Source organism: Sorex araneus, chromosome 11 (assembly GCF_027595985.1).
Source record: "Sorex araneus isolate mSorAra2 chromosome 11, mSorAra2.pri, whole genome shotgun sequence".
Taxonomy (NCBI): Eukaryota; Metazoa; Chordata; class Mammalia; order Eulipotyphla; family Soricidae; genus Sorex; species Sorex araneus.
Genome location: NC_073312.1, coordinates 48,268,317 through 48,291,462, shown reverse-complemented (window position 1 = coordinate 48,291,462; position 23,146 = coordinate 48,268,317). Strand labels below are relative to the sequence as shown.

Genomic DNA, 23,146 nt, shown 5'->3' with positions numbered 1-23,146 from the left:
CTAGCACAGTTTGCCATTCCTATTTTTATTATGATATATTACCCTTTGAACATGTGTTTATTTTTTACAAATTCACATCCCGCCCCTTTAGTTTGATTAATTTTTTGGCTTTTGGGCCACACCTAACTTGCTCAAGGGTTACTCCTGGCTCCGAGTTCAGGAATCACTCCTGGTGGAGCTTGGGAGACCATATGCTGGGGATCGAACCCAGGCAGGTCAGTGCAAAACAGGCACCCAACCCACTGTACTATGTTTCTGGTCCCTTCCCCCTTAAAATTTAGAGATAAAATTGAGGCTCATTTTGATCCAGCCCAACAGTTTTGCTTTGGCTCAGGTAGGTAGAAATGGAGAGATAGTGAGATAGTACCCCTGTGTGGTGTCAAACTTCTATGATGCTAAATATTTTGTACCTCTAGCAAGCAGTTCTTTCGGAGAGGAGGGGACTTTTAGGTGATACCTAGTTGTGTTTGGAGCCTACTTAGTGCTCAGGGTTCACTCCTGATGGTACTCAGAAGATTCTGCCGGGAGTCAACCATGTCCTCTTCCATGATATCATATTCTCAATCCTTTGAACTTTCTCTTTCCAGCCTAAGTAAATTTCTTTGTTTGTTTGTTTGTTTGTTTTTGGACATACTTGGGATACTTAGGTCTTACTCCTGGCTCTGAGCTCAGGGATCAAACCTGGTGGGATTCGTGCTATGCACCCTACAGGGTGCCAGAGATTGAATCCAGGTCAGCTGCATGCAAGGCAAATGTCCTACCCACTGTACTATGTCTCCAGAGACTCCCCTCCCTACCCCCAACTCCTCCAGGAGTAATCCCTGAGTGCAGAACCAAGAATAAGCACTAGGTGTGGTCCAGAACCAAAAACCAAACAAAACTTATCTATCCTAGTTGTAGATTTTTTTATAGATTATTTTTTTCCTTTACATATTTCTAAATGTCATTTTGTCTTTTTCTTTCTTTTTCTTTTCTTTTCTTTTCTTTTTCTTTTTCTTTTTCTTTTTCTTTTTTTTTTTTTTTTTTGGAGCACACTCAGCTTATTCCTGGCTCTGTGCTCAGGGATCACTCCTGTCCATGCTTAGGGAACCATATGGGATACTGGGTATTGAATCCAAGTCAGCCATATGCAAGGCAAATGCCCTACCCACTCTACTATCTTTCCAGTCCTTATGTTGTGTGGTTGTTTTATAGTCTAATACAGAAACTTCCCATTTTATTTTGCTTGCTGACTTTGACCTTTTTTTCTCAGTTGCACTTAAGGCTATTATTATTTCCCTGAACTGTTCTTGTGTGTGTGTTGTGGAGGCAGAGGGTGGGGAGGTATTGCCCATTTCAAGAAATACTGATCTGTCTGTCATATGGCATATCCTAGAATTATATCTCAGATATGCTGGAAAAGAATATACGTTTTGTTCTTGGATGACATGCCAAAGATGTAGGATTGAATTAATCAGCAGTTTTCAAAATTCTATTTCTTCCTAATATTTTTATTAGAGTGTGGCAATATACTACCTTTTCAGTGTTTTAATGTTTTAAATTGTAGCTAGATACTTTATTACATAAAATTTATCAATTTTTTCCTTTTTGGAGGGGCCACACATGGTGATGCTCAGGGGTTACTTCTATTTCTGCACTCAGGAATTACTTCTGGTGGTGCTCAGGGGACTATATGGGATGCCAGGAATCTAACCTGGTACATCCATATGCAAAGCAAATGCCTACCCACTGTACTACGTCTCCAGCCCCTCATCTTAGCCATTTAAAAATGCATAACTATGGCTGGAGAGATATTTGACCGTGTGCAAGGCAAAAAGAAAGTGTATTACTCCGTGATCTTTAGTTTATTTGTCATGTTGTACAGCCATCATTACCACCTATCTCCAAAATACTTTATTCTTACAGAATTGAAATTTTAAAAATAAAACTTGATATTCATTAATAACTTCTCACTCTTCCTCTCACTTCCTGGTAAACACCATTCTACTTTTTATTCCTGTGATTTTTGACTACATTAGTTAATATAAGTGGAATCTTGTAGTATTTGTCATATAATTGGTAGATTATTTCACCAAGTATGATGTGCTTGTTTCTTGTAATCTCTAACTTAACGTTTATTTTTTCTGATATTAGCTACCCTTGCTCATATTTTTTGTTTGCTTGCTTATTTTTGTTTTTGGGCCCAGCTGTGCTCAGGGTATATTCCTGGCTCTGAACTCAGGAATCACTACTATTGGTACTCAGGGGACCATATATGGTGCCAGACATCCAACCTGGGTATACTGCATGTAAGGCAAGGTCCTTACCCCCACTAATTTCTCTCTGACTTCTGGCCCTGCACTCCCCCCAATCTCTTTGGTTTACTATTTACATGAAATATATTTTTCTATCCTTGCAACGGGCTGGAGCGGTAGCACAGTGGTAGGGCATTCACCTTTCAGGCGGCCGACCCGTGTTCGATTCCTCCACCCCTCTTGGAGAGTCCGGCAAGCTATTAATGAGAGTATCACGCCCCCATGGCAGAGCCTGGCAAGCTACCCGTGGCGTATTGGATATGCCAAAAACAGTAACAGTAAGTCTCACAATGAGAGACGTTACTGGTGCCCGCTCAAACAAATCGATGAGCAACAGGATGACAGTGATTGGATCTAAAATGAGCTTCTTGTATTGGATAACATTGGTTTGTCCTTGCCCCTCCTGCAGGGAGCTTAGGTTTATTGAATTGCTCCTACCACAGTGCTCCTGAGGCATACTCAATTCCATCAGGCACAAATAATCCTATATAGCTTTTCTCTTTCCTTCATGTTCTTTGCATGTATTAGCAATGTCCTTTTTTGTATAGACACAGGAAAACAGTTAATGCTACATGGGAGTTAATTGACTCCAAATAATATTTACTCCTGGGCATCCATCATATTTACTTGACTTAAGCCTTAGTTGCCATTACTTTCTAAAACTCCCAAAAAGAGGGGCCCAACAAGGGATTTATTGCCAAGGCAAGCTGTAAGCTACCCTGGCATTGAAAAGGGACAAGATAAGCACTATAAACAATATAATAAGTTAATGGTCATGGAACAAACTGTCATGACCTAAAAAGAAGTAACTGATGGGCCCTGCTGGGGTTAGGAAAGACTAACCAGGCCTGAGGATTGTAGTCTGGGATATGGAGCAAGATGTCACCAAGAAGAGCCAACCTTTTATCTTATATACCTCTTACTGTGTTCATACAAAATAACTAGAAGTAAGTGGATTACTAGCTAAGGAAAGGAGAAAGCAATATGCCCTTAGATAGAATCCTGCCCTTAGATAGAATCCTACTCTTGAGTGGATCTCCTAGTAATCCTGAGTGCTGAACCCCAAGATGAGATTTTGTCCTTGAGTTAATCTTGTAGAAAAACTTCCCTGAAGGAGGAGCTTTACATCTGCTTATGGTAATAATGTTCAAACCCACCTATGTATACTTCCACCTTCTTGATTTCCATATAACTACACTGTAAGAGAGAAGTAAGCATGAAATAAAGGATCACTGATTACCAACCAGCCTGTGGCCCCATTCCTTCATTCCCTTGTTCCTTCATTGGTGCCTTTGCCAGAAGGGGTGGGGAGGTAACTCATCTACTGAACACATATATCGCGCACCAACAGTTTGAACTCACACTCTTGTACACAACATATAGCCATTTTTTATTGCCTTTCTGCTAATCTCAGTCTTTTAATTGTGGGGTTTAATACATTTTTAATTTTTTCCTGGTTTTTGGACCATACCTGGTGATGGCCAGGGGTTACTCCTGGCTCTATACTCAGAATTACTCCTGGCCATACTTGGAGGACCATATGGGATGTTGAGAATTAAACCCATGTCCTGCCGCATGCAAGGCAAACACCTTACCTGCTGTACTACCTCTTCATTTACATTTAATACTAATTCATTTAAATTTAATAATATATTTAGTGATAAGAATAATTTTATGATTTGTTTTCTGTATACTTTAGAGCTTTTTGTGTCATATTCTACATTGCTGTGTTTTCTCTTGTCACTGTCACTGTCATCCCATTGCTCATCGATTTGCTCGAGTGGGCACCAGTAATGTCTCCATCATGAGACTTGTTACTGGTTTTGGCATATCAAATATGCCACGGGTAGCTTGTCAGGCTCTGCCATGCGGGTGAGATATTCTCGGTAACTTGCTGGGCTCTCTGAGAGGGGCGGAGGAATCGAACCCGGGTTGGCTGCATGCAAGGCAAACACCCTACCGCTGTGCTATCATATTTAGGTGAATTATTTTTATTCTTTTATATGTTTGGGGGAACGTATTAAATAATATTCAGGGGTTCTTGGAATCATTGCTGTGATACTCAACCCACACAACTAGCAGTTCAGTTTGAGGTCCTAAGGAAGTGGTGCTTTTCAGACCTTGTGGTCTTCTAGGGCTGCCAGTGCTACACTTGGAGATGCTCAGAGGCCATTCAGTGCCAGGGATTGAACTCAGGTCAGCACATTCTTGCATGTATTGTCTCCCTGACTCAAGGTTTCCTTCAAGAAGATTATGTTGTCTGTGAATAAAGGCAGTTTATTTCTGACAGTTTTGGTCTTTATATATATATATATATATATTGCATATTGGCCTGGCTAGGAAATCTAATGCAATGTCAAGTAGAAGTGGTGAGAGAAATAATACTCTTCTTGCTTCTGATCTTAGAGGAAAGTTGTATTTTATGTTAATTTTAATTTTTATTAAATTAAAATTAATAGATATCTTAATCATCCTAGATATCAATATCATAGATATCAATATTATCCTACCCCACTATACTATTGGAGCTGCAAAAATGGGTCTTTAGTCACAGGTGATGCCAGAGCCCTTTGTCTAGGACTGCATTATCTTATTGGACTGTTTACTGTTTAAATTTAAGTTAAATAGATGTAAACATTTAATAATTTAAATGTCTTGTTGAAGCACATTTCATATGCTTACTAGCCATATTAGCCAGAATTACAACTTTAAAGTAATATCAAGGGCTGGAGTAATGGTACAGCAGGTAGGGCATTTGCCTTGCATGCGGCCAACTTGGGTTTGATCCTCGGCATCTCATATGGTACTCTGAGCACTTCCAGGAGTAATTCCTGATTACAAAGCCAGGAGTAACCCCTGAGCATTGCGGGTATGACCCAAAAAAGCAAAAAAGAAAAAAGTAATACTCATAAAAGATTCAGATATAAGAGTGTAAGAATTTGAATTTAAGATTCTTAATTTATTTTTTAATCTTATTACATCAATAACTAGCTGGGAAGACACTTCAAATCTTTAATATTGAGATGAAGAGTAAAATGAAGGCTCATACTATGGCAGAAGAGGTGATTTTCTGGAAATGGGTCTCTGTGAACACTGTAGCCCTGGTTACTGAGACCACTGTCTACCACTGGAGTATGGAAGGTGACTCACAGCCTATCAAGATGTTTGATAGACATGCCAGTCTTGCAGGATGCCAGATGATCCACTACCGGACTGATGAGTACCAGAAGTGGTTGCTCCTTGTTGGCATTTCAGCACAGGTAAGCTTTTGGCTGCTATCAGGGGCCTCTGACAGAATTCACAAATCTAATATTAAGATTTGTATAGATGTTAGGCAGAAGAAATAGTCACAGGAATGAAAGAAATAGGTTGCTGAAATTGGTAACTGAAAGAGATTATCACAAAAAAATATAAACTTTGGATCAAATAAGGGTTCTAACTCAGGGGCCAAAGTGATAATATAGTGGGTAGGGGTATTTGCCTTGCATTTGGCCAACCCGGGTTTGATCCCTGGCATCCCATATGGTCTCCCAAGCCCACCAGAAGTAACCCCAGAACAAGCTGAGTGTAGCCCAAAAAGCAAAGCAAAAAAAAAATTCTAATTTTTATCTGGACTATTAACTACTGTGTTGCATCAGATTGTTGTGCTCATACTTAAGTTATTTCTGATACAGTGTTATTTTTTTGAGAAATTTTTTTAGAACTGCTTGAAAATTTGAGTTTCATAAAAAGAAATTTGGAGGTTAGTTTTTTTTTCTTTTTTGGGTCACACCTGGCGATGCACAGGGGTTACTTCTGGCTCTGCACTCAGGAATCACCCCTGCCAGTCCTCAGGGAACCATATGGGATGCTGGGAATCGAACCCAGGTCTGCCGAGTGCAAGGCAAATGCCCTACCCGCTGTGCTATTGCTCCAGCCCTGAGTCTAGATTTTAAGGGCTTAGACTAACCTATGTCCCTTTATATTGAAAGCAGTAACGTTTTGACTTCTTCACTTTTTTAATTTATCCCGGCTATTGCAGTCATTAGATACTTGAATATTACAGGATATTTGGTACTAGCATTATAGAAATTTATTAATCAAACCTGACCATTGAGTGGTCTTTTCAGTTCCTCATGGGGAAGGGATGGCTGGCTGCAAGATTCTGGAACTAAGGGTTGGAAAGATAGTGCAGCAGATAGGGCATTTGCCTTGCATGCAAACCTCCTGGGTTCGATCCTCAGCATCCCATATGGTCCCCGAGCACTGCCAGGGATAATTTTTGAGTGTATTACCAGGAGTTACTCTGAGCATTGTCAGTTGTGGCCCCAAAACAAAACAGAGATTCACTTAATGAATGTCAAATAGTTGAAGAGTATAATAGGAGCCATGGAGAGAGTATCATAAGTCAAGGAAAAGACCAGATAAAGAGAAGGAGAGTTCAGTGAGCTGGAGTGCATGCTTTGCATGGTTCCCTGAGCAGTGCCAGAAACATCCCACAAGCCCTGCTGGCTGTTGCCCAAAACAATCCAAAATTTCAAGGAAAGCCTTAACAGAAGAGACCTGTAAACTGAACTTGCCAGCTATCAAAGTACACTTTGGGAGGAAACTCTGAAAGGCACAGGAATGGAAGACAATGCTCTTTTGGAGAGTCTAGGACCATCACTATGGTTGGTACCTTTAGAGTATATTAATAAAAAAGCTAAAGGGACAAGGCTGGAGGGATTGTTTGGGACCACATCTACTCCATCTTGTTCATTTGTATATGATTATATTGTGGGATACTCGTGACAAACTATCAGCTTCTGTGGCTGCCTGAGATATCAGTCTTTAAGGAAGCTTAAACATTTTTTTAAAAAACTTTAAGAATTCTAATTAAAATTTATAAAGAAAAACTTGAAGATATTCTTGGGAATCTAGACAGCCATATTCATACGTTGGACTGTGCACATGATCAAGAAAGTTTTGACAGCTCTTCTCTAACTAACCTTGAAGCTTTCTGCAGGAAGCATTCGAAGTTTTGGGGAGACTAACACCGAAGAATGGTAGAAATAAGTACCAGGAGGTTTGCTTCACGCCTTGGAAGCCAGCCTCATATGCAAGGGGAAAAGGCAGCTCAGATAGAGAATGGAACACCAAGTAAAGTGTGGTTGGAGGACCTGCTTGGGATGGGAGCTTCATGCTGAAAGTAGACTATAGATTGAACACGATGGCCACTCAGTACCTCTGTTGCAAACCACAACACCCAAAAGGAGAGAGAGAACAAAAGGGAATGCCCTGCCACAGAGGCAGGGTGGGGGGGTGGGGCGGTGAGAGGGGATATTAGGATCATCATTGGTGGTGGAGAATGGGCACTGGTGGAGGGATGGGTACTCAAGCATTGTATGACTGAAATACAATGAAAATATGTAAATCTTTAATTGTACCCTCAAGGTGATTCACTAATAAAAATAATAAATTAAAAAAAAAGAAGCATGTGAAGTTTCAAAAGTTGAAACTTTTCAGTTTCACTTTTTTTCACTTTTTTTTCAGCTGGAACACTGAATGCATGTCTACAGTCACACACACACACACACACACACACACACACACACACATACCTCAAAGTAAAGGCTGAAATTCAGGTATTTAAGAAATTTCTTATCCCCTCCCCACCTATTTTTGGGTCACAACTGGCATGGTTACTCCTGGCTCTGCACTCAGAATTACTCCTGGCAGTATGGGATCCTGGCGATCAAACCCAAATCAGCTGCGTGCAAGGCAACAGCCCTACCCGCTGTACTATCACTCCAGCCCCAGGGAATTTCTTTCAAATCATTAACTCATCACCAAGTTTAGTAGAGCTCGTCATCTCATCTAACAAAGAATACAGTTTTTATAGAATAATCTCAGAAGCCCAAGGTAAATAGCACAGTAAACCTAGGGAAGAGAAGTATCTTTTTCAGAGTTGTTATGTTGTATCCTTTAAGGTATACAGTATTCTTTTTAGAGAGCAGTCTCTGAATCATGCTTGGGGGACCTGAGAATTTGTTCCAGTGGTTATTGGCCAACAATTCACTATGAGAGCCGGAGGCTGTCATGATGCAAGAGCCCTTTGTAATAGAGTCACCTGGACTACTGCAGTGGTGCACAGAAGACTCCAGGGCTGTATCCGGCAATGGTGCTAGAGATTGAACTAGAATCCTCTGCATGCAAGAACTTTAACCCCTGAACTATCTCTCTGGCCCAGAAATGTATATTTTTCAACAAAAATTTATGATATGCAAAGAAACAGTTTGTACTCAGTAGAAAAGACTAGGGGCCAGAGAGTGAGTAAAGTGGGTAAGGCACCATGTAGGGCCCAAATAGTATCACATTCTTGAGCTCTTTTTTAAAAAAAAAATTTTATGATCGAATCACTGTGAAATACAGTTACAACTTTCATGATTAAGTTTCAGTCATACAGGGGCTGGAGCAATAGCACATTTGCCTTACACGCCACCGACCCGATTCAATTCCCAGCATCCTATATGGACCCCTGAGCACCACCATGGGTAATTCCTGAGTTCAGAGACAGGAGTAACCCCTGTGTATCACCAAGTGTGATCCAAAAAGAAAAAAAATTCAGTCATACAATGATCGAGTACCCATCCCTCCACCAACATTCTTGGGCTCTTGCATTGAATCGCCTGCTTAGTTGGTTGAGAGTTACTGGTGGTGTTCCTGGGCCTCCTGAGCACCATTTGGAAGCTCTCCATCCCCGAACCCCCAAATCATTTTGTATATCTATGGAATGCCATCAAATGGACCATAATATTCATAATTGATGTCCCAGAGGTGGAAAGGGGAAGAAAAAATATGTGCGTCCCTGTGCATTGCCGGGTGTGACCCAAAAAGCAAAAAAATAATAATAATAAAAATAAAAAACAGTATTTAAATAAAAATAAAAATAACCAGTCAACAAAAGAAGCACATTGATCTTTATTGGGGGGATGGGTAGGAGGCCCATCCAGCCATGCTCAGGGATCACTCCTGGCGGAACTCAGAAAATCACATGGGGTGTCAGTGATTGAACCAGGTCTGGCACATGCAAGGCAAGTATCCAGCCTACTATACTTTCTTTCCAGTGCCCCTCCTTTTTATTCTTAGTTTTTGAACCAAACTCAGTGGAGCTTGGGTTCTATTTCTAGCTCCATGCACGGGTGCTATTCCAAGTGATGTTTAGGAGACCATATAGTTTTCTGGCTGGAATAAATTTCTCTCTTCCCCTCCCCCCTTTCTCTGTCCCTCTCTCCCTCCTTCTTTCTTTCTCTCTCTCTCTGTCTCCTCTCCCACCTTCCCTGCTCCACCCTCTGGGATCACTCCTAGAAGACTTGGAGACTATTTTGGGGTGCTTGGGATTAAGCCCAGGCCTCCTTGTGCAAGACAATCACTGCTACCAGTTATACTATCTCTCCGGCTCCTCCAGAGTTTATTTTGTCTTAGTATTTCCATTATATAGATTAGATACTCTTATTTCAACAACTTTTTAACAAAAGTATAAACAATAAAAGGGGATGTATTCTGAGGTAATGTCTTGTACTTGTAAGGTCCTGGATTCAAATCCCTGGCACACACACAAAAAATTATTTCAATATTATGGTAGATAATTCCTTACTGCTGATGTGACTTGCAATTTTTTAGTTGATTAATGATTCTGAAATTCTTGTCATGGGCTTGTGCGTGTGTGTGTGTGTGTGTGTCATTTTTTTGGTTAAATGTGTATTCTTTTACCTATCTTTTCTTTTGTGTATGGTTTTGGAGGTTGAACTCAGGGATCACAAAGTGAGGCATACACCATCCAGATCACACGACTGCTTCTCCCAAAAGAGAGCATAACATGAGGCCCCCATAACCATGCCACAGGACTCCGTACCAGGTTGTTTTCACATGGGGCACTCCAGAGGGGGGCAGTTGAGAGCCCTCTGCCTCAAGGGACCCAGTTCTGGCAGCCGAAAATCTCCACAACCCAACTACCACCACGCTCAAGGCCATTCCCCACACGCTGGGGCCAAGCCTCACATATGAGTCAACATATTCCTGGACCACGCAGCCACGTGACACATCATAAAGCACTCCCTACCAATTCTCCATAATTACCACACTACATTTGATGGGGTTCAGATAGTAGGCAACAAATCATAGAGGGAAATATATGTGTATATATATGCATATATACATATTTTCAAATGTATATACCAAAATTCACATCACCCGAACTTTAACAACATGTTAGTGATATCCTGTAGAATGTCTTAATGGCTCCTGCCGAAATAGAAGAACCTTCACATTGTTTCCTATATGAACACTTTTTTGTAAGCATGTTCAACAGTTCTTCATAACAGACAATACAAAATATATTATTTCAGTAATGTTTTGGGACGGGGATTGGGGTTTGGGATGGAAACATACTGAATTTGGTGGTGGGAAGGTGTAATAGTGGTGGGATTGGTGTTTGAATATTGAATGTAATCAAACTTTGTGAACTAACATAAAATTTTAAAAATTTTTTAAAAAGTAATGTGGAGTTGATGCCCAATTCAGTCAGCTTAATCAATGGCTGAATAAATAGCAGTGCTCCTACATTATTAAAAAAAAAAGTGGTGGGGTTGGAGCGATAGCACAGTGGATTGGGTGTTTGCCTTGCACTCGGCCAACCCAGGTTTGATTCCCAGCATCCCATATGGTCCTCTGAGCACCGCCAGGAGTAATTCCTGAGTGCAAAGCCAGGAGTAACCCCTGTGCATTGCCAGGCGTGACCCAAAAAGAAAAAAAAATGCGAGGCATAACCTCTATCACTGACCCAGGACTTCAAAATACAAAGCATGCACTATAAACCTTTGCGCTATCTCCCTTTGTTTTTGCTCTGCTGAGTTAAACCCGTGGCTTCACACATGAGGACTCTAGGCTTTATTGCTGATTCATATTCTCTGCCTTTTTAGGGGGGGACAGGGACTCCCAAGTTGTGCTCAGGAGGTCTCGGGAAAACCCCACTGGTGATTCTCAGACAACTAATTGGTGCTGATCCATGATTGCAAAATGGTTGAAAACCGTATATCTGTTTTACTACCTTAGAGGCTAGTGTTTATAGCCTATTCCATATCAAATTCATTTATGTTATACCTTCTAATAGCAAAAAGATGTTATTATAGAACTTAAATCTTTATACGAGACTTTCCTTTTAGACATGTTTTTTAAACAATTGTTTGCATCTCTTTTCCTTTTACTGAAAAATCTCTTTTCTTAGCAAAACCGTGTGGTTGGGGCAATGCAGCTCTATTCCGTGGATAGGAAGGTTTCACAACCTATTGAAGGCCATGCTGCTGCTTTTGCAGAGTTCAAGGCTGAAGGGAATGCCAAGCCTGCCACGCTTTTCTGCTTTGCTGTACGAAATCCCACAGGAGGCAAGGTAAGATATACTCCACCTTATTTACTCTCCCAGAAAAGCAAACTATACAGGTTTATAGGAGACTGTGCAAGTGTAATTGGTAGCTGCTTAACTGATGTTTTGTAGCCAACTTATAATTGGAATGGGGAATAGCCTGCAGTTACTTCTTGTGAAAATGAAGGCCCTTGAAATTTCAGAACTACTCACCTGATGTACATATTGGGACTGTAACCAGTTGTTATATAAACTTACCTGAATTCAGCTGATAATTAACTGATTCCTTATTCCTTAAAATTTCCTTTGACAGTCTGGCATAGATACTGAAACTATGAAATAATCAAGGCACAGTTTTTGCTCTCAGACACCAGTTTGTGGGGGGGGGAGGAGGAGGTTGTTTTATATTTGTTTTGGGGCCACACCTGGTGGTGCTCAAGGGTTACTCCTGGCTCTGCACTCAGGAATCACTCCTTGAGGTGCTCAGTAAACTATATGTGATGCCAGGGATCGAACTCAGGCCAGCTGTGTACAAGGCCAGCCCCTTCCTCATTGTACTATCACGCTGGACCCTCAAACACCATTTGGAATGTTGTAAAAACCCACTGCATCTCATTCTTACCCAAGATTGGATAGCTCTTATATCAGACTGCCAGAGTTCCAGGAGAGTTACAGAAAAAAGTTGTGTCCTGGGTACAAGATGAGTTTCATTAGACTTGGAGGCATTGACAGTGCTTGTCTAGCAGGGTTGTCTTGGATAATGTATGGAAAGAGGCTTAAAAGCTCATGGTGTTGGAGGCTGGAGCACTAGCACAGCGGGTAGGGCATTTGCCTTGCATGCAGCCGACCTGGGTTCGATTCCCAGCATCCCATATGGTCCCCTGAGCACCGCCAGGAGTAATTCCTGAGTGCAGAGCCAGGAGTGACCCCTGTGCAATGCCGCGTGTGACCCAAAAACGCAAAAAAAAAAAAAAAAAGCTCATGGTGTTGGGATGTTGGAGAGATCTGGGTTCCACCAGGGTTGTGTTGCTTTCTTAGAGCTGCTTCAAAACCTTGTCCTAGTATACTTTCTAACTGTTTCCTTGAAATTATGATTTTGCGGGGCTAGAGCGATAGTACAGCTGGTAGGGCATTTGTCTTGCATGAGGCCAACTTGGGTTCAATTCCTCTGTCCCTCTCAGAGAGCCCAAGAGTATCCCACCCACACAGCAGAGCCTGGCAAGCTACCTGTGGTGTATTCGGTATGCCAAAAACAGTAACAAGTCTCACAATAGAGACGTCACTGGTACCCGCTTAAACAAATAGATGAACAACTGGACGACAATGCTATAGTGGTACCATTTATCCAGAATACCCATGTTCTAGGATTTTAAATCTCCCTCATTAATCTATAATATAACCTTTCTCTCTGGCTGCATTAGCCTTACCCCCTTCTAGCCAGTCTTCCAGTGTTTGTCTTCTGCTTGCCTCACCCTTCTCATTGCCAGGTCAAACCTAGATTGTCCTCTTAAGTGTACACTCATCCATTTCCTGTACTAAGTTACCCCTCCAACTGTTTCATATCTTTGATCTACTTCCCATAATTTTTTCTAGGCTTATTTTAGATGCCCAACTCTTTCAGTAACTGAAAGAAACTTGAGATTTTTCTTTTAAATCTAAGAATGTCCCTATGTATGTCCTTATTCATAAGAATGTCCTTTGTCCATACTCATGCCTCCCAGTTCTCCAGAGATTCTTGCATATTTTCCCTACACCCTTTTTCTCCCCAAATTAATGAATTGTAGCATATGTTTTGCATGCAGGAGGCTCACATTCTATCCCCAGCATGGTTAGGCACTAAGCTGGTAGTTGTTCTTGAGTACTGCTAGGTATGGTCCCCAAAAAATGTTCTGAACACTTCATTCCCCACAATATAGTATTGGAAATATTCAGGCCTTTGCCATGCTTATCTCTCTTGTCAGTTTGACATTAATGATCATATCTTGTCATCTCTTTGACTAGTATTAGCCTGAGCTTTGTCTAGTAGAATAGAAAAATGGAGCTGGAGAAGACAGCAGATCCTTGTTAGAACTCCTTATTTCATGGGCACTGAAGCCCACTGAGGAAAGTGACTTCCCTATGTGATAGAATTATATGTCTCAGATCTCCTAGCATTTATTCTTTCTGTCATACTAATATGGGGGCCAGAGAGATAGTACAGTCTGTAGGACACTTGTCTTACATGCAGCCAACATGGGTTCAATCCCTGGTACCCCATATGGTTCCCTGAGCCCTATTAGGAGTGATCCCTGAGTCCAGAACCAGGAGTAAGGCCTAAGCACTGCAAACTGTTTCCCAGAAAACAAGCAAAATAATAATAATATAAACATCCCAATATAGTTTTATCTGGTTTAGTTTGAATACAAAAAGTTTTATTTCAAAGTAAGTTTTATTACCTTTACAAAGCCATGAATTTACAACTCCACCAGTGTTCATTACTCAGCATTACTCTACCATAGAATATATTTCTTTGGATTGACGTAGATTTTCTTTTCTAGTTACACATAATCGAAGTTGGACAGCCTGCAGCAGGAAACCAGCCTTTTGTAAAGAAAGCTGTGGATGTGTTTTTCCCTCCTGAGGCTCAGACTGATTTCCCAGTAGCTATGCAGGTATGAATGTGCAGCTCGCTGACTGGTTTAAATGATTTAGGAATGTCAGGTGGAGTAGAAAAGTAGATCTCCTGTGCTTCAGAAGTTGCCAGGACTGAACACATATTAGGACACAAAAAAAGTTGATATAGAGATTTTTCTTCTAGGTCATATTTTTCACTTGCAATAGGGAGCTTTTCTTTTCTACAAACAGAATGTTTTCCAAAAGAGCTCTCTTTTCAGTCCCTATTCTATTCTCCTTTTACTTTTTTTAATACCTTAATAGATCTTTTTGTAAGTTTTTATATAGTCTTTGTGAATATTACATGGAATAAACTTGCGGTGGGGGGCACAACTAGCAATGCTGATGAGTTACTCCTAGCTCTGCACTCAGGAATTACTCCTGGCAGTGCTTGGAGAACCATATGAGATGTAGAATATGAAACCCAGGATGGCCATAACCCCTGCACTATCTCTTCAGCCCCAATTTTTTGTTTTTCATTTTGGAGCTACACCCACTTGGGTTTAGGACATACTCTTGGCTCTGCACTCAAGGATCAATCCTATGATGCTTTGGAGACCATATGTAATACTAGGGATCAAATCTAGGTCACTTGCATACAAGACAAGTGTCTTACTCTCTGTTTAACCTCTCTTGCCCCAAAACAATTGTTTTTAAAGATGTACTATAGATGTATGTTGTTTGTTTTGTTTTGTTTTTGCTTTTTGGGTCACACCTGGCGATGCACAGGGGTTACTCCTGGCTCTGCACTCAGGAATTACTCCTGGAGGTGCTCAGGGGACAATATGGGATGCTGGGAATCGAACCCGGGTACAGATTTATGTTGGCTTCACTATTTTCTTTATTCTCTGTGTTTATGAGCATTTCTTTAAGCTAGATTTCTTAAAACAGGCACATCATCAAAGAATGCAAGTTTTTTTCCTTCTAAGTGAAATTCACTTTTATTTCTGTCTTATAAAAATATCTGCTGTCATCTTTAAGGATGAAACAGCATTGACCATACAAGTGGAAGCAAACATAAACAAATGGGACTACATCAAAATAAGAAGTTTCTGCACTTCAAAAGAAACAGTGACCAAAATACAGAAAGAGACCACAGAATGGGAAAGAATATTTACCCAGTACCTGTCTGATAGGGATTAATACCCAGGATATACAAGACACTAGTAGAATTGTACAAGAAAAAACCTCCAACCTCATCAAAAAATGGGGAGAAGAAATTAACAGAAGTTTCCTCAAAAAGGAAATACAAATGGCCAAAAGGTACATGAAAAAATGCTCCACATCGCTAGTCATGAGGGAGATGCAAATCAAAACAACAATGAGATATCATCTCACACCACAGAGACTGGCACACATTCAAAAGAACAAAAGCAACCAGTGCTGGCATGGATGTGGGGGAAAAGGAACGCTCTTTCACTGTTGGTGGGAATGCCAACTGGTCCAGCCTTTCTGGAAAACAATATGGACTGTCCTTCAGAAACCATAAATTGAGCTTCCATATGACCCCACAATACCACTTCTGGGAATATATCCCGATGATGCAAAAAAGCACAGTAGAAATGATAACTGTACCTATATGTTCATTGCAGCACTGTTCTCAGTAGCCAAAATCTGGAAACAACCCTAGTGCCCTAGAACAGATGACTGGTTAAAGAAACTTTGGTACATCTACACAGTGGAATACTATGTAGCTGTTAAGAGAGATGAAGTCATGAAATTTGCTTATAAATGGATAGACAGGGAGAGTATCATGCTAAGTGAAATGAGTTAGAAAGAAAGGGACAGACATAGAAGTACTGCACTCATTTGTGCAGTATAGAATAACATCACATGAATCTGACACCAAGGATAGTAGATACAATGGCCAGGGGGATTGATGGAAGCCTGCTTCATGAGCGGAGGGGAGAAGGCAGATGGAATAGAGAAGGGATCACTAAGAAAAAGATGGCTGGAGGAATCAGTCGGGATGGGAGATGTGTGCCGAAAGTAGATAATGGACCAAACATGATGACCCCTCAGCGTCTGTTGCAAGCCATAATGCCCAAAAGTAGAGAGAGAGTATGGGGAATATTGTCTACCATGGAGGCAGGGGGAGGGTGGGCAAGGGGTGTATACCGAGGATATTGGTGGTGGGGAATGTGCACTGGTACAGAGTTGGGTGTTTGATCATTGTGTGATTGTAACCCAAACATGAAAGCTTGTAACTATCTCATGGTGATTCAATAAAATTAAAAAATATATATACATATGTGTATTACAATGGCCGCTCAACACCTTTATTGCAAACCACAACACCTAATCAGAGAAAGAGAATGAAAGGGAATACCCTGCCATAGTGGCAGTTTGGGGTGGGGGGAGACGGGACTGGGGAGGGTGGGAGGGATGCTGGGTTTACTGGTGGTGGAGAATGGGCACTGGTGAAGGGAAAGGTTCTCGAACTTTGTATGGGGGAAACATGAGCACAAAAATGTATAAATCTGTAACTGTACCCTCACGGTGATTCACTAATTAAAAAATTAAAATATATATATATATACATGTGTGTATGTATGTATATATATCTGCTGTCAGGAGGGTTGAGCCATGATGGTGGAAAATGGAAAAGAAAGTATTCCCTATAGCCACAAACAATCTTTTGATAAAAGTTATTATTTTATATTTTGTAACCATAAAATCTCTGAAAACCAGCTAGACTTCAAGGGGCGGGGGATAGGAAAATAGGGAACCAAAAGAACTGCAAGGAAAACACAAAGAGAATAGGACATTTCAAGTATGTGGGGGTAAAGGTCACTCACTCTCTTGCCTACAGAAGAAAGGTCTGGTAGTTAAACACTCTGCACAAGAACTGAGTGTTGAAAGTAGCTAAAGGAATATATATGATAACCCTTCAGTATCTGTATTATAAACCATAATGCTTAAAGAAAAGAGAGGGACAGGAACAGACGCAAGTGAGAGGGCGGGGAAGGGGAGGAGGGAAACTGGGAACATTGGTGATAGGAAATGTACACTGGTGAAGGGATGGATGTTGGAACATTATATAACTGAAACCCAATCATCAACAACATTGTAATTACCTGACTATGATTTAATTTTTTAAAAATTTTTAAATTTTAAAGTCATATCTAGTAGACTTATCCACAGTTGGAAATCATTCTTATTGCTGGTCTTGCCATTCCTGGACCTAAAGCACTCTGGTTTCTATAATATTCATGTCCTCTTTCACCTTGTCAAATATCACTTGCCATCCCAACCACTCAGTCTTGGCAGTGCAGATGTCTCCTATAAAAAGCAGGAAACCCCACTCACAGACAGATATTCATGAAATTCATAAAATGGGGGAAACATGAAATTATATTGAAGTATTCGCAGACTGAACTCTTTTATCTATTTATTTATTTTTATTGAATCATAGTGAGATACAGTTACAGACTTACAAACTTTCATGATTACATTTCAGTCATACAATGATCAAGCACCCATCCCTCCACCAGTGCCCATTCTCCACCACCAATGTTCCCAGTATCCCTCTCGCCACCCGCACTCCTTCTGACCTCCTGCCTCTCGGCAGGCACTTTCCCTCTTACTCTCTCTCTCTCCTTTTGGGTATTATGGTTTGCAATACAGGTACTAAGAGGCCACCATGTTTAGTCCATAGTCTACTTTCAGCATGTATCTCCCATCCCGAGGAATCTCTGCAACCATCATTTACACAGTGGTCCATTTTTTACCCCAGCTGCCTTTTCCCCCAGCATGTGAGATCAGCTTCCAAGCCATAGTGTGATCCTCCTGAACCTTATTTCAACTGTCCTTAGGTGTCAGTCTCCGATTATGTTACTTTGTAGCACTGTAGCACTGTTGTCCAGTTGTTCATGGATTTGCTCCAGTGGGCACCATAACCTCTCCATTGTGAGACTTGTTGTTACTGTTTTGGGCATATAGAGTATGCCGCGGGGAGCTTGCCAGGCTCTGCCATGCGGGCGGGATACTCTCGGTAGTTTGCCGGGCTCTCTGAGAGGGGTAGAGGAATCAAATCCAGGTCAGCCATGTGTAAGACAAACGCCCTACCCACTGTGCTATTGCTCCAGTCCCAGTATGTTACTTTATATTCCACAAATGAGTGTAGTCATTCTATGTCTATCCCTCTTTTTCTGACTAATTTCACTTAGCATGATACTTTCCATGTCCATCCAGTTATATGCAAATTTCATGATTTCATCTTTTCTAACACAGATGCATAGTATTCCATTATGTAGATGTACCAAAGTTTCTTTACCCAGTATTCTGTTCTCAGGAATTTGGGTTTTTTCCAGATTCTTGCTATTGTAAATAGTGCTGCAGTAAACATACAAGTACAGATGTCATTTCTACTGTATTTTTTTTTTGCATCTCTGGGATATATTCCCAGAAGTGGTATTGCTAGGTCATAAGGGAGCTCAATTTCTGATTTTGGAAGGAATGTCCATATTGTTTTCCAAAAAGGCTGGACCACTTGGCATTCCCACCAACAAAGAATAAGAATCCCTTTCTCCCCATATCTGTACCAGCACTAGTTGTTCTTGTTCTTTTTGATGTGTGCCAGTTTCTGTGGTGTGAAATGATATCTCATTGTTGTTCTGATTTGCATCTCTCTGATGATTAGCGATATAGAGCATTTTTTCATATGCCTTTTGGTCATTTGAATTTCTTTTTTTTTGAGGAAGTTTATGTTCATTTCTTTCCCCATTTTTTGATGGAGTTGGAGATTATTTTTCCTTGTAAAGTTCTATCAGTGTCTTGTATGTCCTGGATATTAAGCCCCTATCTGATGGTTATTGGGTAAATAATTTTTTTCTTCTTTCTTTCTTTTTTTTTTGCTTTTTGGGTCACACCTGGAGATATACAGGGGTTACTCCTGGCTTTGCACTCAGGAATTACTCCTGGCAGTGCTCAGGAGACCATATGGGATGCTGAGAATCGAACCCAGGTTGGCTGCATGCAAGGCAAATGCCCTACCCGCTGTACTATCGCTCCAGACCCTGGGTAAATAATTTTTCCCATTCTGTGGGCTCTTTTTGTATTTTGGTCACTATTTCTTTTGAGGTGCAGAAGCTTCTAAATTTAATGTAATCCCATTTGTTTATATTTGTTTCCACTTGCTTGGTCAATGGTGTTTCATCCTTGAAGGTGCTGTTAGCTTCAATATCATGGTGGATTCTGCCTTTACTTTATGGATTCAGGACATACTGAACTCTTGATGCCGAGGGGAGCTTGCCAGGCTCTGCCATGCGGGCGGGATACTCTCGGTAGTTTGCCGGGCTCTCTGAGAGGGGTAGAGGAATCAAATCCAGGTCAGCCATGTGTAAGACAAATGTTTTAAGTTTGGGGCTGGAGAGATAGTACAGTGGATTAGTCTCAAATTAGAAAAAAAAAATGAGGGGCTGGAGCAACAGCACAGCGGATGGGCATTTGCCTTGCACGCGGCCAAACTGGATTCAATTTCCAGCATCCCATATGGTCCCCTGAGCACCACCAGGAGTAATTCCTGAGTGCAGAGCCAGGAGTAACACCTGTGCATTGCCGGGTATGACCCAAAAAGAAAAAAAGAAAAAAGAAAAAAAAATGAAAGAGAGAAAGTAAGTTTAGAACTTCAAGTGTAAACTACCTGCACCCCAAAGCAAAGAAACTTAAAAGATAGTACAAGAAGAGACAAATTGAAGCTGATAATTACATAAAGGCTAAAATCAAAGTGCAAGTAGAAAAAATAAGGAAAAGACTATTTTATCATGGAAGCTCAATTTCTAGCTTTCTGAGGAATGCCATATTGTTTTCCATAAAGGCTGCATCAGTTGGCATTCCCACCAACAATGAAGAAGAGTCCCTTTCTCCCTGCATCCACTCAGCATTGATTACTCTTGTTCTTTTTGATGTGTGCCAATCTCTGTGGTGTGAGATGATATCTTATTGTTGTTTTGATTTGCTTCTCCCTAATATTTAGTCTCTGCTTCCAGTGCTGGGGTAGAAGGCAGTTGGGATAGAGAAGGGACCACCATGACAAAGATAGTTGGAAATGATCATTCTGGATAAGAACTGCGTGCTAAACAGATAAAGGAACAAACATGGTAGCCTTTCATGGTCTTTCAAACCATAATGCCCCAGTAGGAAGAGAGAAACAGAGACAGAGAAAGAGAGAGAGAAAGTAGTAAAGTGCCTGCGATAGAGACAGGCTGAGGGGAGGGTATCTGGAGGAAAATAGGGGACATTGATGGTGTGAAAAATACACTGGTGGAAGGATGGGTGTTGGAATACTATATGACTGAAACTGACCATAATCAGCTTTGTAACTCTATCTCACGGTGATTCAATTAAAAATAAAAAGCAGGGAGAGTCTGGAGAATAGTATAGCAGATAACCTTGCATGTGGCTGACCTGGGTTCAATCCAGGCCAGCCTGGGTTCAATCCATATGGTTCCCCCAAGGCCCACTAGGAGTGATCCCTGAGTGCAGAGCAAGAAGTAAGCCCTAAGCACTGCTAGGTATAGCCCCGAACCAAAAAAAAAAAAAACCTAAATTTAAGTTAAAATACTGTAAGTTTGGGGGCTGGAGAGATTGTGTAGGGAATAGGGTACTTGCCTTGCATGCAGCTGACCCAGCTTCAATCCCTGGCATTGCGTATGTTTGTTCCCCCAAGCACTATCAGGAGTGATTACTGAACATATAACTAGGAGTAATTCCTGAATATCACTGGGTATTACCCAAAAATAAAAAGGTAATAAAATTACTATAAATTTTATAATGGTCTGATTGATCATTTCTTTTTCTTCTATTTCATCAGAATTTACTGTGTGTTAAATATTTCTCTGTAAGAGTTGATAGCACTTGGCAAGGGTCAAAGGTTAATAAGTGGTATCAAACTAAAACATGAACATTATTTTTGAGATTTGGGGGCAGGGGGTTGGAGCCAGTTACTCCTGGCTCAGCACTAAGAAATCACTCCTGATAGTGCTTGGGGATGGGATGTTAGGGATTGAACCCAGATCAGCCGTGTGCAAGGAAAGCTCCTTACCCACTCTCCAGCTCCAGTATTTGAGATATTTATCCAGAACTTTATCTTTGTGTTTTGAACTTGCAGCTACTTTTAAAGATTTGTTAAGCTAGAGAAGATTCAGTCATACCTAAAAGGTTGATGGAGTAGCCTGGTTTCCTTGGACCTTTATTTAGACTAATAGGCAAACTATTGGATTTATTTTTCTGCCTTTTTAAATTAAATCATTGTGACAAACTATTGGCTTTAAAACTATTTATTCATGTATAAAGATTATAGTCAACTTGATATCTATGACAGGTAGGCACTGCATCCACCAATAATAAGTAATCACTAAGAATGCAGGACTGCTTTCTGTCTCCTAACTTTATCTATTCTTCTCTTGTTATAGATTGGAGCAAAGCATGGTGTCATTTACTTGATCACAAAGTACGGCTATCTTCATATGTATGACCTAGAGTCTGGGGCGTGCATTTACATGAACCGTATTAGTGCTGATACAATCTTTGTTACTGCTCCACATGAACCTACCTCTGGAATTATTGGTGTCAACAAAAAGGGACAGGTTTGTACTTAGATCTCTTATTTGTTGCATTCACTGGGGACTGAGAACTTACCTTATCCTTCTTCTTAAGCAATCAAGTAAAATGAACTCATTATTAATTTTCCTTTCTTCATAACATATTGCCTCTCCTCTCATTTAGCACTATTACTTTCTCTTTTCTGGGGGGTGGTGGTGAAGGTGTTAACTACATCTTACAATGCTAAGGGGCTGTTTCTAGATCTGTGCTTGAAAGTGACATCTAGCTGTGCTTGTGTGTGTGTGTTTGGTGGGGTGGGGGGTCATATGCAGTGCTGGAGACCAAAAGGACCACATGCAAGCAAGCTACCTGATCACCTGTACTATCTTTCCCAGCCAGCACTATTATATTTTTTTTTGCTTTTTGGGTCACACCTGGCGATGCACAGGGGTTACTCCTGGCTCTACACTCAGGAATTTCTCCTGGCGGTGCTCAGGGGACCATATGGGATGCTAGGAATTGAACCCGGTTCAGCCGAGTGCAAGACAAACGCCCTACCCGCTGTGCTATTGCTCCAGCCCCCCTGCCAGCACTATTATTAAACAGGATCAGTTCTGAGAAGAGAGCAGCTTTCTTCCTATATGGAACTTTTTGTAGTGATTCTAAAACATTCTTAACATTATTAGACATGCACATGTTCGTTAATGAGGAATTTAAAAATAGATATTGTGCTACTAAAAGATCTTGACATGCAGAGTTTTAAAAAATAGTTTTTTAAAAAAAGAAAATTTAAGAGTTGGAGAGAGTACAGTGGGTAAGGTGCTTTCCTTGCATGTGGCCCACCCATGTTCGATCCCCAGTATTCCATATGGTTCCCTGAGCACCACCTGGAGTGATTCCTAAGCATAGACCAGGAGTAACCCCTGAGCATCACTTGGTGTGGCCCAAAAACAAAAACAACGAAGAAAGTTTGAGGGCCAGGGAGATGAATCAAAGTACTGGCATTGGTCAGAGAGTTAGTATAATATGTAGGACTCTTGTCTTGCATGCAGCCAACCTGGACCTGATCCGTGCACTGCACATGATCCTTGGGCACCACTAGAGTGATCCCTGAGCTCAAAACCCAGAGTAAGCCCTCAGCACTATTAGGTGTGGCCCCCAAAAAATAAGTTTCTAAAAAAGTTTAAAAGTACTGCCACATGTTTTACTGGTTTTGACACTTTTACCACATAGTCCCTCCAAGCATCACAGATATGACTTCCAAAAAAATGAAAGG

General features: G+C 40.9%; 1 protein-coding gene across 2 annotated transcripts in view; it reads left to right on the top strand.

Annotated features, from left to right (window-relative positions):
- Window positions 1-23,146, top strand: part of CLTCL1 (clathrin heavy chain like 1) — an 87,836-nt gene that overhangs the window by 17,623 nt on the left and 47,067 nt on the right. For both annotated transcript variants that reach the window (XM_055119577.1, XM_004607471.2), the window contains exons 3-6: window positions 5,286-5,554; window positions 11,539-11,700; window positions 14,211-14,324; window positions 21,741-21,914. In XM_055119577.1, the coding sequence (XP_054975552.1) occupies window positions 5,286-5,554; window positions 11,539-11,700; window positions 14,211-14,324; window positions 21,741-21,914 (719 nt within the window). The remainder of the gene's footprint in view (window positions 1-5,285; window positions 5,555-11,538; window positions 11,701-14,210; window positions 14,325-21,740; window positions 21,915-23,146) is intronic.